Source organism: Triticum aestivum, chromosome 4A (genome assembly GCF_018294505.1).
Source record: "Triticum aestivum cultivar Chinese Spring chromosome 4A, IWGSC CS RefSeq v2.1, whole genome shotgun sequence".
Taxonomy (NCBI): domain Eukaryota; kingdom Viridiplantae; phylum Streptophyta; class Magnoliopsida; order Poales; family Poaceae; genus Triticum; species Triticum aestivum.
In genome coordinates, this window is record NC_057803.1 from 183,717,368 (window position 1) to 183,732,473 (window position 15,106).

The 15,106-nt window shown below is 42.7% G+C and overlaps 2 protein-coding genes across 3 annotated transcripts in view; one reads left to right on the forward strand and one right to left on the reverse strand.

Moving 5' to 3' along the window:
• Nucleotides 1-1,088: 1,088 nt before the first annotated feature.
• LOC123085790 (phospholipid-transporting ATPase 1) lies at nucleotides 1,089-8,469 on the forward strand. Of its 2 annotated transcripts, none has more exons than XM_044507501.1 (9): nucleotides 1,089-1,431; nucleotides 1,867-3,788; nucleotides 4,098-4,428; nucleotides 4,570-5,419; nucleotides 5,642-5,765; nucleotides 6,422-6,641; nucleotides 6,815-7,273; nucleotides 7,356-7,643; nucleotides 8,023-8,469. In XM_044507501.1, the coding sequence occupies exons 2-8, from the start codon at nucleotides 2,033-2,035 to the stop codon at nucleotides 7,555-7,557; spliced, it is 3,942 nt and encodes a 1,313-aa protein (XP_044363436.1). In that variant the 5' UTR covers nucleotides 1,089-1,431; nucleotides 1,867-2,032; the 3' UTR covers nucleotides 7,558-7,643; nucleotides 8,023-8,469. The 2 variants fall into 2 exon arrangements, with proteins under 2 accessions (XP_044363436.1, XP_044363437.1); XM_044507502.1 differs by having other exon boundaries at nucleotides 1,090-1,431; nucleotides 1,870-3,788.
• Nucleotides 8,470-11,774: 3,305 nt separating this feature from the next.
• Nucleotides 11,775-15,106, reverse strand: part of LOC123085791 (transmembrane protein 87B) — a 4,800-nt gene continuing 1,468 nt past the window's right edge. The window contains exons 2-5 of the mRNA XM_044507503.1: nucleotides 14,010-14,943; nucleotides 13,435-13,530; nucleotides 13,015-13,151; nucleotides 11,775-12,188 (exon numbers count right to left, since the gene is read on the reverse strand). Coding sequence (XP_044363438.1) covers nucleotides 12,062-12,188; nucleotides 13,015-13,151; nucleotides 13,435-13,530; nucleotides 14,010-14,943 — 1,294 coding nt within the window. The 3' untranslated portion in view covers nucleotides 11,775-12,061. The remainder of the gene's footprint in view (nucleotides 12,189-13,014; nucleotides 13,152-13,434; nucleotides 13,531-14,009; nucleotides 14,944-15,106) is intronic.

Here is a 15,106-nt window from a genome sequence, read left to right on the forward strand (position 1 = left end):
ACGGCAGGTTCTCACAATGATATCAACGTGTTGCAGCGTTCTCCAGTCTTCGCAAGGCTTGCAGAAGGCCACTCCCCATCTGTCAACTTTGAGATCAACGGCCACCAATACAACAATGGATACTATCTAGTTGATGGTATATATCCTCAGTGGTCAACGTTTATGAAGACATCGAACCCCCAAGGTGAGAAGTGAAAGAGATTTGCCCAAATGCAAGAGAGTACTAGAAAGGATGTGGAACGTGCTTTTGGTGTGCTTCAATCCCGATGGGGTATCGTTCGAAACCCTGCACTGACATGGGATGAAGGGAAGTTTTGGGAGGTGATGACTGCTTGTGTGATCATGCACAATATGATCGTTGAGGACGAGTGTGATGACATGATCTTCGACCAAGGATTTGATTATCAAGGTGAAAATATTGAGCCCCTGCACCAAGAACCGGCCACATTTGAACAGTTTGTCCAATTTCATCATGAACTGCGTGATTGGCACACTCATTTGAATCTTCAAAATGACTTGGTTGAACACGCGTGGAGTCACATTGTCAACCAATAGATGTATTGGTTCATCATGTTCATTCAAGACAATTTCGATTTGGTTGTAAAACTATTTTATTACAGACATCCGATTGAGTTGTAAAACTATTTTTATTTTCAGACAATTAATATTTGGACGTGCAAACTTGTTTTGATATGTAAATATGGGCATTTTTGGCCGTGGCGGACATGATGGGGCCAAAGGATGCGACCGCACGCTGGACGCACGGTCGCCGCATCCCAGGACAGGACCGGACACGACCCCATTGCCCTATCCAAACGTACCGAATCTGGGCAAAGCGGACGTCCGTTTGGGGTCGTACGGTGGAGTTGATCTAATTATACGGTAAAAGCGAGTTGTTTTCGGAAAATTGTTTTTTTTTTAGAATTTCTGAAAATGGGTTCAGATGAAAACGGTTGAGCAGCTTGAGATTTTAACCGCCAAACAAGAACCCACCCAGGGGCAGAACGGGAATACCCGAGAAATGCAATGTACACAATCGTACGTAGAAATGAGAGGTAGATTGGGCGAATAATTCGCGCTCCTCCACCCGTCTACCACTACGCCTACGCCTACGCGCCGTACCACCTTCTCCTCCTCTCCTCCCCGATCTCGCCAGCCAGCCAGCGAGCGCCGAAAAAGAAAAAAAGGAAAAAAGAGTTCCCACACCACACACCCCCGCCGTCTCCTCCATCTCATCCTCCTCCTGCTCCTCGCCGTCGGCGGCTTCAGCCCCTAGGCGGACCGCCGCCGGATCCGACCGCGGAAGCTCCCCGCTTCCGCCGTCAGATCCGCGGAAGCGCGCCGCGGATCCGCCGCCCCGCAACCCGCGCCGCGAGGGCCGAGCCTTTCAGCTCGGCATTGGCTTGGTCCGATCCGGAGGCCTCCTTTTTGGTGCGTGTCCTGTTTCTGTCTGGTCCCCCGGCTGTCTCCCTTTGGCACGATCTGAGATCTTTTTTTCTTGTGTTTTTTTGGATTTTTTTTTTTGCTGGAAGCGGCGTTGATTGTTTGATCCAGCTTCGAGGCATAGCTCAGAGATTAAGGAGTTTGAGTGAGGGATTTACTAGCTCCGCGACCAAAGTCTGTTCTGTTTCGTATTAGTTGTTGAGGGGGCAAGCGGTGCCATGCTTTTTGTGGGGTTTAATGAAGTTTAGTTCGTGCTAATTTAGCTGCTCTATTTTAAGTTAGTTACCTGCATTCAAGTCAAGCTCGTTGAAATGTTTAATCCAGCTTTCAGTAATATTAGCTTGTTTTATCATGCTCCAATTCTTTTTTCAGCTGTCGATCTCACAATAATCATGAGCTGCTCCAACTCTCTCTTTTCTTCAGCAGGCTGACTGAAGAAATCTGTGGTCTTGGAGGTGTCCATGGTGCAGAATCGTCAAGTATGAGATGTGTGCGGCACATGGTGTGCTGAAGTCCGGTGTGAACTTGCCCTTCTGGTAACTTGGTTGCTTACTGGGGTGATGCATGGGCTGGGACACGGCAGTTATATATGAGTACCGTTGACCCCTTGCTCCTGTCATCATCCGGAAGTGCAGACTCGCCTTCAAAGCATACGGCTCCTGCTCGGCCATCGGTGGGCTCATTGAACTGCCTCTGCCGTGCTGATTCATGCTCTTCCTCAGTGTATGAGGATTGCGATACTGCTTCTGTTAATTTTGCGGATGAAGGGGATGCCATACCAAGGCATTGTCCGGAGGAGTCTGATTTGAGCAGGGTGGCAGAGCGTTTCCAGTCTGCTGATTCGCATTTCTTCCATCGTCTCTCGGTGGAATGCTCTCAGAAGGAGAGGCAGCGGAAGATTTCTTGGGGTGGTGTAATGGAGATGCAGCGCTCTCCATCATCCCTAGAGGTCGGAGTAGTATCTTCCTCCCAGGAGAAACCAAATCGACCCCCGAGGGGCAGGAACAAGAGCTCACATTTTGAAGACCTGTTTTCATCTGAGCAAGAGCATGACCCAAGGCTAATTTACATCAATGATCCCTGCAGAACAAACGACCGATATGAATTTACAGGAAATGAGATTCGGACAAGCAAGTATACTTTGATTACTTTCCTGCCTAAGAACCTCTTCATCCAGTTCCATCGGCTGGCTTATGTATACTTCCTAGTTATTGCTGCTCTTAACCAGCTACCTCCTTTAGCTGTGTTTGGAAGGACTGCTTCATTGTTCCCGCTACTTTTTGTGTTGTTTGTGACTGCTATAAAAGATGGTTATGAAGACTGGCGTCGTCACAGATCTGACAGGAATGAAAATAACCGAGAGGCACTTGTTCTTCAACATGGTGATTTTCGGTCAAAAAAATGGAAACACATTTGTGTGGGGGAGGTTGTCAAAATTCATTCCAATGAAACAATGCCATGTGATATGGTCCTGCTGGGTACAAGTGATCCAAATGGTATAGCTTACATCCAAACAATGAATTTGGATGGCGAGTCAAACCTGAAAACAAGGTATGCTCGCCAGGAAACTGTTACCATGATAAGCCACAGCTCATATTTGGGGTTGATCAAATGTGAGCAGCCTAACAGAAATATCTATGAGTTTACAGCTACCATGGAGCTGAATAATCAGAGGATTCCGCTTGGCCAATCTAACATTGTATTGCGTGGGTGCCAGCTCAAAAACACAGAATGGATTATCGGGGTCGTCGTCTATGCTGGCCAGGAGACAAAAGCTATGTTAAACAGTACAATATCTCGTTCAAAGAGCAGCAATCTAGAGAGTTACATGAACAGGGAAACCCTTTGGTTATCAGCTTTCCTCTTGATCACATGCTCAGTTGTTGCTACAGGGATGGGTGTATGGTTATTTAAAAATACTAAAAACCTTGACGCACTACCATACTACAGGAGAAAGTACTTCACCTTTGGCAGGGAAAACAGAAAGGATTTTGAGTTCTATGGCCTTGCATTGGAGATATTTTTCTCCTTCTTGAGTTCTGTGATTATCTTTCAGATAATGATACCAATATCATTATACATCACCATGGAGCTAGTTAGAGTGGGGCAGTCATACTTCATGATTGGAGATACTCGGATGTATGACAGTAGTTCAGGTTCAAGATTTCAGTGCCGGTCATTGAATATCAATGAAGACCTAGGCCAAATACGGTATATATTTTCTGACAAAACAGGTACCTTGACTCAAAATAAGATGGAATTTCAGCAAGCGAGCATCTATGGGAGGAATTATGGGAGCTCCTTGCAGGTCACTAGTGACTCATCACATGAAATAACCATTGCAGGCAAGTTAACTACTTTTTCTCTATAAATCTATTTTGCAGCTCTTTTTTTCTGTTTTAGATCACTCTTTCATTCCTATAGTAATAATAAAAACCTAGATGATTGGTGATCGATTGGCACGTGCAACTAGACCCACCTTTCTCCAGGCTGAATTACTACCCGTTGTACTTAATTTAATTAGCTCAAAGTAGTGAAAGTTCAAGTTTCTAGTTCCGATGAACGAAAATGGAATTTTGAAACTAGTAAAGACACAAGTACAGCTGGTATTTGATCGTGTACCTATAAATGATTAAGTTTCTATCCTTCTACAGAGTCATCGAGCCAACATGACAGGAAGCCCAAGTCAGAAATCAATGTTGATGCACTACTCTTGGCACTTCTGAAACAACCATTGTTTGGGGAGGAAAGACTCGCAGCCCATGATTTTTTCCTTACTTTGGCTGCATGCAATACTGTCATTCCAGTTAGCACAGGAGGTTCTCCCGATTTGACCAATGAAGTAAGTGAGGTTGGTGCAATTGATTACCAGGGCGAATCACCTGATGAGCAGGCCTTAGTAATTGCAGCTTCTGCTTACGGATACAAGCTTGTTGAAAGAACAACTGGCCACATTGTTATAGATGTTCAGGGCGAGAGGATAAGGTAAATACTAGAACATTCTTTGTTTTATGAGAACATTTAAGCTACCTTTAATTTCTTCCCGAGTTGACCAAGAAATGCATTTTGTACCTGTTGACAATCTTCTACATGTATTTCACGGAACAATTTCATTGTCACAAACAGGTTGGATGTTCTTGGTCTGCATGAATTTGATAGTGTGAGAAAAAGAATGTCTGTTGTTGTAAGATTTCCAGACGACACTGTGAAAGTTCTTGTCAAGGGTGCTGATACTTCAATGCTTAGTATTTTGAGGACCAGGAACCATGATGGACTTTTTGATTCTTTGCACGCCAAAACTATAGAAACTACAGAAAATCATTTGTCAAGTTATTCCTCAGAGGGTCTACGAACCTTAGTAATTGGTTCGAAGTACCTGAGCAATGAAGAATTCAGTGAATGGCAGGAAAGGTACGAAGAAGCTAGCACCTCCATGACAGAGAGATCGGCAAAGCTCCGTCAGGCGGCAGCCCTTGTAGAGTGTGATTTGACTCTTCTGGGTGCAACTGGAATTGAAGATAAGTTGCAGGATGGTGTGCCTGAGGCCATTGAGTCCCTCCGTCAGGCTGGAATCAAGGTCTGGGTTCTCACAGGGGATAAGCAAGAAACTGCTATATCGATTGGTTTATCATGTCGATTATTAACTCAAGGTATGCATTCAATTATCATAAATGGTTCCTCCGAGATTGAATGCAGGAGCCTTCTAGCTGACGCTAAAGCCAAATTTGGAATCAAGTCGGCTGACCTTGGAAAGCAAGATGTGGAAGATCTGCACAACGGCGATGTTTCAAAATTAAGGTCCTCTAATGGTCAAGCATCTGAAAGTGGAATACAAAACTTCCAGTTGACTGGGGTTATTGCTAATGACAAGTCAGTAAACATCGAGGAATCACCAAATTTTGATGATGCTGAGTTAGCACTGATAATTGATGGGAACTCCCTTGTGTATATTCTAGAGAAAGATCTTGAATCAGAGGTTTGTGATCATATTCTGTTTATCTATTAATAATAATAATACATATCTTTGTGTTCTGTTTCAATTGGTCAAACATATAGTCAATAGCTTTAGTTCAGCAATATTAGTTGCTATTTTAGTGCACACACCATGGCTGCACATGTAACTAATACAAGTTGACGTACAAAAATACCGGTCATACTTAAGCAATAATTTCATATTTGCCAACTTTCTGTTTGACAGTTATTTGACTTGGCAACCTCCTGTAAAGTTGTCATCTGCTGCCGTGTTGCTCCTCTGCAAAAGGCTGGAATCGTCGATCTGATTAAAAGCAGGACGAGTGACATGACCTTGGCAATCGGTGATGGTGAGATTCTGTATCCGATTCATGTTGCTATGTTGTTAGTGAGCATATTTTTTATCTTAGTCTTCTGTATCAATTGGCTTGTCCAATGGTAAAATATGTAGTGCAAATTACTAGTGATGATAACTTGCTTGAACTAGAATGCCAACTTTTTGGTGATTTGTTTCTTTTTAGTTTTCCTCCTATAGTTGAACCACATCATGAGTGTTGGTGCTAAAAGTATTTTATTTTATTACATCACCAGCTGAATGATAGTGCGAATACCGGTAACACATGGTTGCACCTACGTTTTGTATCTTAGGTGTTTGAATGTTTTTTTTTTGTTGTTGTATCCTGGCCATCATCTCGTGCATTGCATATCTGTAAAGAGTGCAATTCAGCTATACACTGGTAAGAGTTTATACGGATTTATACAATAACAAACACCCAGTCAGCTTAACCCGACAATTAGTACAGAGCCACAAATCATTTCTGTCAGTTGCAATTGAGATAAAATAATACGATACTCTAGGTTGATGCCAATTTCTGTTTTCGCTGTACATCAAACTAGTCAATTTTTTTTGTCACCTTGGAGACACGCTAACTGTTTCCTACTATTTGGCCTCTGCTCACGTTCATATTGACAGTTTGGTTTTTCTAATCTTGTTTTCTATTTGCAGGGGCAAATGATGTTTCAATGATACAGATGGCTGATGTTGGTGTTGGTATATGTGGTCAAGAAGGTCGTCAAGCGGTGATGGCTTCAGATTTTGCTATGGGGCAGTTCCGCTTTTTGAAGAGATTGCTTCTTGTACATGGGCACTGGAATTATCAACGTATGGCATACATGATTCTCTACAACTTCTATCGGAATGCTGTCTTTGTGCTAATGCTCTTCTGGTACATATCCCCTCCTCTATGCTTTTCTCCTATGCTGTAAGCTAAGTATACCTGTGTCATCTAGTGACTATTCAAATGTAAGAATATACAGAAGCATCATCCTCCTGCCCCTTTTGGCCTTTTTTGGCATCTTGTAATGCAGGTTGATCTAATGTTTTAATGATTTGATGTAGGTATATCTTGCACACTGCATATTCCGCAACGCTTGCGCTAACAGATTGGAGTAGTGTTTTCTATTCCCTTATCTACACATCAGTTCCCACAGTAGTGGTTGGTATTCTAGACAAGGACTTGAGTCACAATACTCTTCTTTATTATCCGAGACTATATGAGGCAGGGCTTCGAAATGAGGGCTACAATATGACACTCTTCTGGATCACAATGCTAGATACCTTGTGGCAAAGCCTTGTCCTTTTCTATGTACCTTTCTTCACATACAATATCAGTACGATGGACATATGGAGCATGGGAAGTTTATGGACAATTGCGGTGGTTATACTGGTCAATATTCATCTGGCCATGGACATTCAACGTTGGGTGCTTATAACCCATCTCGCCATATGGGGCTCTATAGCTGCAACGTTTTTGTGCATGGTGTTAATAGATTCTATACCTATATTCCCTAATTACGGGTAAGTTTTCACTGATTTGCTCTCTTGATCCCTCTTATTTATTGTCCAAAGGTGACAAGCCTAAGAATCTTATATTTGGCAGGACACTATACAATATGGCTGCTTCAAGAACTTACTGGCTTAGTGTTTGCCTTATAATAGTCTTGGGGTTGCTTCCTCGGTTTCTTTGCAAAGTAATATATGAGACCTTCTGGCCATCTGATATTCAAATAGCAAGAGAAGCTGAGTTGTTAAAGAAGCTGCCTCAACAGTTGCGATCAAGGCCTGAAAGTGATATCAGCTAACAACAATGGTTTCATGCAGTTAGTTCGTCACCCAGTTTGGGAACTGTGTTGATTCATTTGTTGAGCTGGTCTTTTGTTAAAAAAAGGTGAGTTTTATTCACGACTGCCATATGATTATTATTTAGTTTATTCTACTATCATGTTTTTAGACACACGCAAGAGCACAATTTGCATTACTTAACTGCAGTCAAGTTATGCATTTATGACTTTGTAGTAGATCATAAGAAGCAATCATGAGCTAGCAGTGTTTCTGTAGGATGAGATTGAAAAATCACACGAGCTGCAGTTTCAGCTATTCAGCAACTATTTCCAGTAATTTTTTAGGCACAAACATCCCAGTCTGTGACTTGCATTTTTATACTGTATTTGATATTGTTCTTCCTGTAGCATAGCGTGCAAGTTTTCATTGTGGACTAGTGCTGACCTGCCGGTTCTGCCTGTTGTTTTGTGAAATTACTGCCCTAGATTATACATGAGGACACAAGTTAGCAAGGACAAGAGATTCTGGCTGTAGAAGAGGCTGAAAAATGCACTGAAGCGGCAGTTGCGAAGAACTAACTGTACGGCGAGGCATCAAACAGCTTCATCCTTGGGGGGTGGGGACTAGTGATGAATCAGATGACAAATGTACAGATAAGGGGGGAATGATATATACTCTGTAATTTAAGATAGAGTTGTGTCTAGGAGGAAATAAAGAGGTACATAGATACAGATTCTTTTTGCACTTTGCCAAATCTTTTGTATTACCTGACGATATGTTAACCATTTCCCTTTTCTTCCCCCTCGTTGAGGTTTTAGGTAGCTTAGTGGTGTGTCTGGTTGGAATTTTATGCTTTAAAAGGGTACAGGATAAATTTTCCTAGTGAGATCCAGAACTTCAGAAATTTGAGTCCAACATTGGAAATTTCATTATATCTTTTTTTTGTGGTTTATTGCTGAATTGCCCTGACGAAGAGTGTTTTTTTGTGTGCTTTTGCTTGCCTTGCTGATTATTGGCCCCCTAATCTGTTTTTGACGCAAAGTACTATTTTTGAGGTTTTTGAAGCTGCTTAAGCCACCTGGCTGTCTAGTTCTGAGACCGATGAACACGCTTTGGCTGTGACGGCAAGGTCCTTGACCGTCGAGAGCTCCATCAGTGAAGGAGGAGCCTGCCGGTGGCAAACATCACACGCCTCACAACTCCATCCAAAGTCCAAATCGAAGCCTACGACACCTCAGAGTCAGAGGGCACTAATGCCGAGGGAGGCATTCTAAAATTCGGCCGGTGGGAGCGGAGGAACCAAAACTCTGAAGGCCAACTCCAAGGCGCTGTTCCAAATAGACGCAAAATTGATCTGCCTTTTATTTGTTTTTGTTCGTTTGGATTGATCAGATGGACGCCGCTGTCCGGTTTTGTCTGGCAACCCGTAGGTGCGCCCATCGCGGGCCGACACATTAAAAGAACAAAACAGGGGTTGAAAGTGCATTTCATATGTTAAATAAAAATAAAAATAAAGACATTAAAATAAAACATCTGTTGGGTCGGCGGATCTAGGCGTTCGTGCATCTAGGCGGCGGCGTCCTTATTGGTGAGGTCGGCGTACGCTGGTGCCTGCGCCTAGGGGAACGTCTACTGGAAGGCTGCAAGCTCCGTCGTCTGCCGCTCGGACTGCAACCGGCACTCCACCTCCTCCCACTCGGCCGCCAACGCCCGCGACTCAGCCTCGTACAAATGTCGCTCGCCCTCGTCGCTCGGGCCAACCACACAAGAGCGCACGACATGGACACCGGCACCGCGCTCGCAATGACCATGTTTGCCCCACCAATAGCCTCCACTCCAGAGAATAGCCCGCATAAGCAGGCTCGGGTGCAGGGCAGTGCTGGTGGCGGTGGGGGTGCCTTGGCCTCCATGCCGGCTGCCGGCTCCGTCAGTGCCTGCACAAGGCCAGACCACCTGGCAGTTCCTTACGCTCGGACTTCGCAAGCGCCCATGTGGCGTCCTCGAGGGTCGCGATGTAGGCGTCCTGCTACTCCTGGTCCTTCACCATCATCGACGGTGGTGGAGTGATGGCCGCACCCCCGAAGCTCCCCCGACGCGCACGTCGTGCTCGGTGGCGTACCACGCGTCCCAATACGTCAAATCCGTCGCGTAGCCAGGGTGGCGGTATAGCTCCGGCAGGAGGTTAGCACGGCGGTTGCGAATCTCGGCCGCCCCCGCGCGGTCAGACTGCGGCACCGCCAGCATGGAACCCTGTCGTCGGCGTGTTGGGCCGTGGTTTTTGGCCGTGCGTACCCAAATGGACACAGGCAGACCAAATGGGTCGGCGTGTTGGAGTTGGCCTAACCCTCGCATGTCAGCCGCCTCTCTCATCTGAGACCCTAACCTCCAATGGGTATAAAAGCATTTACAACTAGACTTAGCAAATCGCATCCCCTAACAGTGTGTGGACACCCCCGGTCAGTGTCATGTGTATGCAGACATGCTCCTTATTTTGTTTTTTATATGTCCGCTCATTTATATGTGATTTTTCTGTTAAAAAAATTGCGTATGATTGATGAAGATGAAGAGACAAAAAAAATAAAGAAAAGAGAAAAGGGGTCCGGGGTGGGCCACATCCTACATCACGGACCGACATCCAGATGCGTCCGCGAGCCCTTATATCCTCTCTATATTTACATTTGTTTCAGCGCGCGAGACTTGTATCCTTCCTATATTTACATTTTATTTCAATATGAGGGTTTAGGAACAGAACAGATAATACAAGGGGTTCGTCATTTTTTTCCAACCGGGCACGTCCAGGAGGCCGCTGTAGATGCTCTAACTGTCTGTACATGAAATGCTCGTGGATGCGGCAGCCCAGCTTAGCCTAGAATATCAGTGAAATGGAGGTAAAAAGGAAAAAAGGAAAGAGAAAACATCCAGGAAAATGTATAAAAATTCTGAAACGAAAGCATTAGATTCTATGCGTTGACCTGCACGGAATGTTTCAATTAGACCTTCCACAAATCATAATACCGCCTCCGCCTTGATTTATTGGTCCTCTTTTCATTTAATGCTAAATTTTGATCTTATATTTAACTAACAAAATGCTAATGCATGTAATAAAAAATAATATCACTAGAAACTATGTTCAAATACAAATCCAACAATATAACTTTTGATGACATATTATTCTCTTAGTTAAATCTATGGTCAAAGTCTGGCACAAAAGACTAAGGAGACAAATAAACCAGGACGAAGGTAGTAGTAGCTTAATAAATATCTTCAAGGCCAAAAACAAGAAGGCAAAATCATCAACATATATGATTATATAGTTGCTAGTTCATTCTATAAGCGTACATATGATAAATACACAAGGAACTGCCGCAACACCATTTCGATCCATGCAGAACGGGAGCGATGCAGTCAAGCGTTTGACAGGGTAGGCTTCTACCAATCTACTGTACAAGTCTACACGCCAACCACAACAACTGCAGTAAGCCACACTCCATGCTCTCAAACTCTAGTATATTTCGCCAACTTCTTTGTATCGGGTAGTCATCATTGGACGGGTAAAATCATGTGGAAGTCAAATCCTTCAACACAAAGTCACCACCTACACATTGGAATCGCACGCAAGCTTCAGCAGATGTCAGCTATCCATGAATCCAGAGGGAAACGGTACGGTACTTCACTGCAATTGGGCACAATGGAATTGGTTAGCATGCTACTCAGGGCCGGGCCGGTAAAATTTGGGGCCCTGTGCTACTACTTCATTGATAACGAGTTAAATAAATGAGTCTCACATTATTCAAAAACTTCACAATGGTCGTCGTGTTTATGCTAAATGTTTTGCAAAAACTGCCTCGACTATGACTCAAACCACAGGAACTGAACTACAACATAATTTTATCTAAAAACTTCCATGCAAAGACAAAAACACAGAAAACTTTTCTCGCAGAAGGGGGAGCAGACAATTGTGAAACAGGTCTGTAGCTCTTTGCTGGAGTAAATAAACATGAAGTTCCATTCTATAGCTGCTCTATAGCAACCCAGGGCTAAGCTGACTGAAGCATGTCAAAGAGGAATGCCTCCCACTATACATATAATGTGGATCTGAGAAAAATGACAAGCAAATGCTAGCTCGCTACGGAATAGCATATTCTCTTAAGTATAAACAAACAGATAGAGGGAGGGTAGAAGAAGAATGTAGATAAAGCATGTGAAGATGATTCGCAAAAAGACAAAAACAAAAAAAGAAGTGAAGATGGGTGTGAGCTCGCTTAGAGTGGAAGGGAAACGTAGCAGAAAGTTTCAAGTCAAAAGCTACAGCTTAGGACCATGAATATTATGAGCCCTAATCCTGACCTAGAGTCAACTAATCCAAATTCACTATGCTATGTACTAACTTGTTATCCAACCATATTTGAGAGGCAGTTGCCTCCGGCGCTCAAAGTCAAAAGTGCTATCTGCATGCTTGGATAACACAAGATTACATTCCATAGTATTCCACAAGGAGTACAGCTGCACTAAGTCAATAACTTCTCATGCACGTTTATCCTCAGTAAACACATGCATGTTCACAATATCTCCTGTTCCTTTAACAGCACTGCCTACAAGAGAGAGTCCTTCCTCGTCAGCCTCATCACCTGTCTCCTCTGAATATGCAAATCTGTACACAGCAAGAAGGTCACAAAAAAACAAAGTTAAATCTGTGCACATGGTTCATACTAACAACTCTATGCGAAACAAGTCATTCTTTCAACCGTACCTAAGCTAAGCTATAGGTATAAGGGTTTTTACAGACAATGTGATCAACTAATGTTAAATAGTGAACATGTTGAAGGAACTGTAAATACATTCGTTTTAGAAGTCATAACGTGAGTTAGAATATACTCCCTCCGTTCCTAAATATAAGTTTTTTTAGAGTTTTCAATAAGGACTACATACGGATTATGTAGACATATTTTAGAGTATAGATTCACTCATTTTGCTCCATACGTAGTCCCCATTGGAATATCTAAAAAGACTTGTATTTAGGAACGGAGGGAGTATATAACAGTGGTGACCAATATCGTGGAAAATGGAGTAATAGTTTTAGAAATGCACTGATTGTATTGTTGGATAAGTATGGCACATGTTTGTAATAACATATGTATAGAAGAAAAAACAGGGTTAAATCATCTCTTCAGAATATCGTGGAAGTGTTGATGGTTACAACATATCAGCCGGGCATAAATAAAAACCTTCCACAATAATGTTCTTGACAGCTTAGTCAACAATATGAACTGTCTCAAAAAGAGACAAATCCAGGACTGAGTTAGAACATAACAGATATGAACCTTGCACAATAATGTTATTGACAGCTTAGTCAACATAGTGACAGTTAGAGACTTAAATAGTGCTCAAGCTGAATGAACTACATTGTGTACATGCAAACCCAAATGAACAATTATACTCAAATGAGAAGACGGTGAACTTCATAGCAGAGGGAATACCCTGTTGGATTACGAGATGGTGACCAAAGGGCGCATATGATGGCAAGAAGGACATATGAGAGGACATTCCAGAAGGCAGGGATGACCCAAGCCCTTCGCCAAAGCTCACTCAATGGATCGGTTGCATTGAAATATAGCTGATTCAAAACCAAACAAATAAGTCAAATCATACTTAGAAACAGAACCTGCATAAAGGTGATCACTCATTCCCAAGAGGCAAACAACTCCATGAGTCAATATCATATAGGAGGCGGACAAGGGAAAAAAAGTTGATTTGGCATTTGCTTCTATGTTCTCCAACAATTTGCATGAAATAATTGATGTTTAGTGATCGTATGACAAGTCTGCATGCTAAGAGTTTATTCATTTTCCATTTGTGGCTACTTTCCCAAATTGCAACGATAGAATCCTAACACATACCTCATAGCCAATCCAAGCAATTGAGATAACCACTGACATAGCTAGAGAATTTGTAAACTTCCGATACAATTCAAGTTTCGCCATGCTTCTCCGCAGCTGTCATGTAATCAGAGAAAGGTTAGTACATAAACTATATGATAAAAGGATATTAAATGAAAGAATAGACAATAAATTAATCGACTTGTTTTTAGGCAGTATAGGTATCAGAGCAGAGCAACCAACTTTATCCTGGACCCAAACAAGTTGGGTGATAAACCCAATTTTTTGGAGTGGCATGTTCACCTCATGTGAACTCAATAACATGCAACACAGATACTGATTGTTGAAAGACATGGCCACAGTGGAGCATAAGTTGGATGCTTAGCATAAGATACAACTAGCTACAGCTTTTGCTAGAATGTAAACAGCTGTAGCACGAGCCCTTGTATCGCCATTCAGAAATACCAAAAAAAATGCTATGTTGATGTACGGAAAAAACACAGTTTAGAGAAGCATGCTTCATAATAATAGCATGGTGGACCCATCCAACTAGAACATATTTTTTACTTAGACTAGCAAGAAAGTGAGGCAGCTACCTGCAGTTTCTCTAGAGTTCTAGAGAGGGATGAAAATATCCAGATGATGAAGGTAGCATCAAGTATGGCAACAGGTAACACTAGAAATAATCTCGTTTTGCCAGAGAAGTCATTGATGTTTCCCAGATTTTCAACAAGTTCAAGGGCTTCTGAGGCAGTAAAATAGATGATAGCAAGAGCAGCAACTCTGTATGTAATCCCACCCAATGTGGGTCGAACAACACCATAGCCCATTGAAACTACTAAAAGAAGAACGCGAGACACGGTCTTCTTCACAGCAGTAAATGTAACCGCCCACAAGGTTATGCCCATAGGTCTGGTCCCAGTTGAATTGAAGTTAGCATACTCAAAGTACCAGAAAGCCATTTCGCACATACCAAGTGCAATAACAGCTGTTATATGGTAATGCAGCTGCAAAATATCCTTCCAACATCTCACAAACTGAAGAAACCATAGAAGCCCAAGTGCAAGATACGCAAGTGACATGAAACCAAAAAATGTCATCATCGGGGCCATTTTTCCAGGGATATAACCATGAGGATTCCGCCAAACTGTCCTGCCTGTAATCTTCAATCCCCGGAGTTGAGGATCACAGAACATAAAGTAGAGATAGTACATCCCTGTTTTGTTTATAGAGACGCTCTGTGTTCCCATGGTAGTTTCTTCGTTTTTACCATCAAAGAATGTCTGAATTCTTTTTGGCCAGTCTGGATTATCAGGATTTGGCCGTATAATAACTTCACCTACTTTACAGGACTTCTCCTTGTCAAGCTCAGGCGTGCAGCATATTGCATCAGAGTGCAAGTAAGAACCCCCGATTTTGTCTCTGTCCTGGATCTCAACAATAATAGCCTCTACTAATCCTGTCTTTTGCTGCATTTCTTCATGTCTAGCTGCTGACTCCTGGGACCGTCGAAATGTAACAATGTCAAACCTGAAAGAGTAGTCCCATTTAGATAGCAGAAAATTCAATAATAACTGAAGGATATCTGCCCTTGATATTCGTATTTCCATAATTTATTTGCGTTTGTTTATTCATCTATGCATTTTAACAACACAAAGGATTGTGAAACAAATGCTTCATGAAATGTATGCCC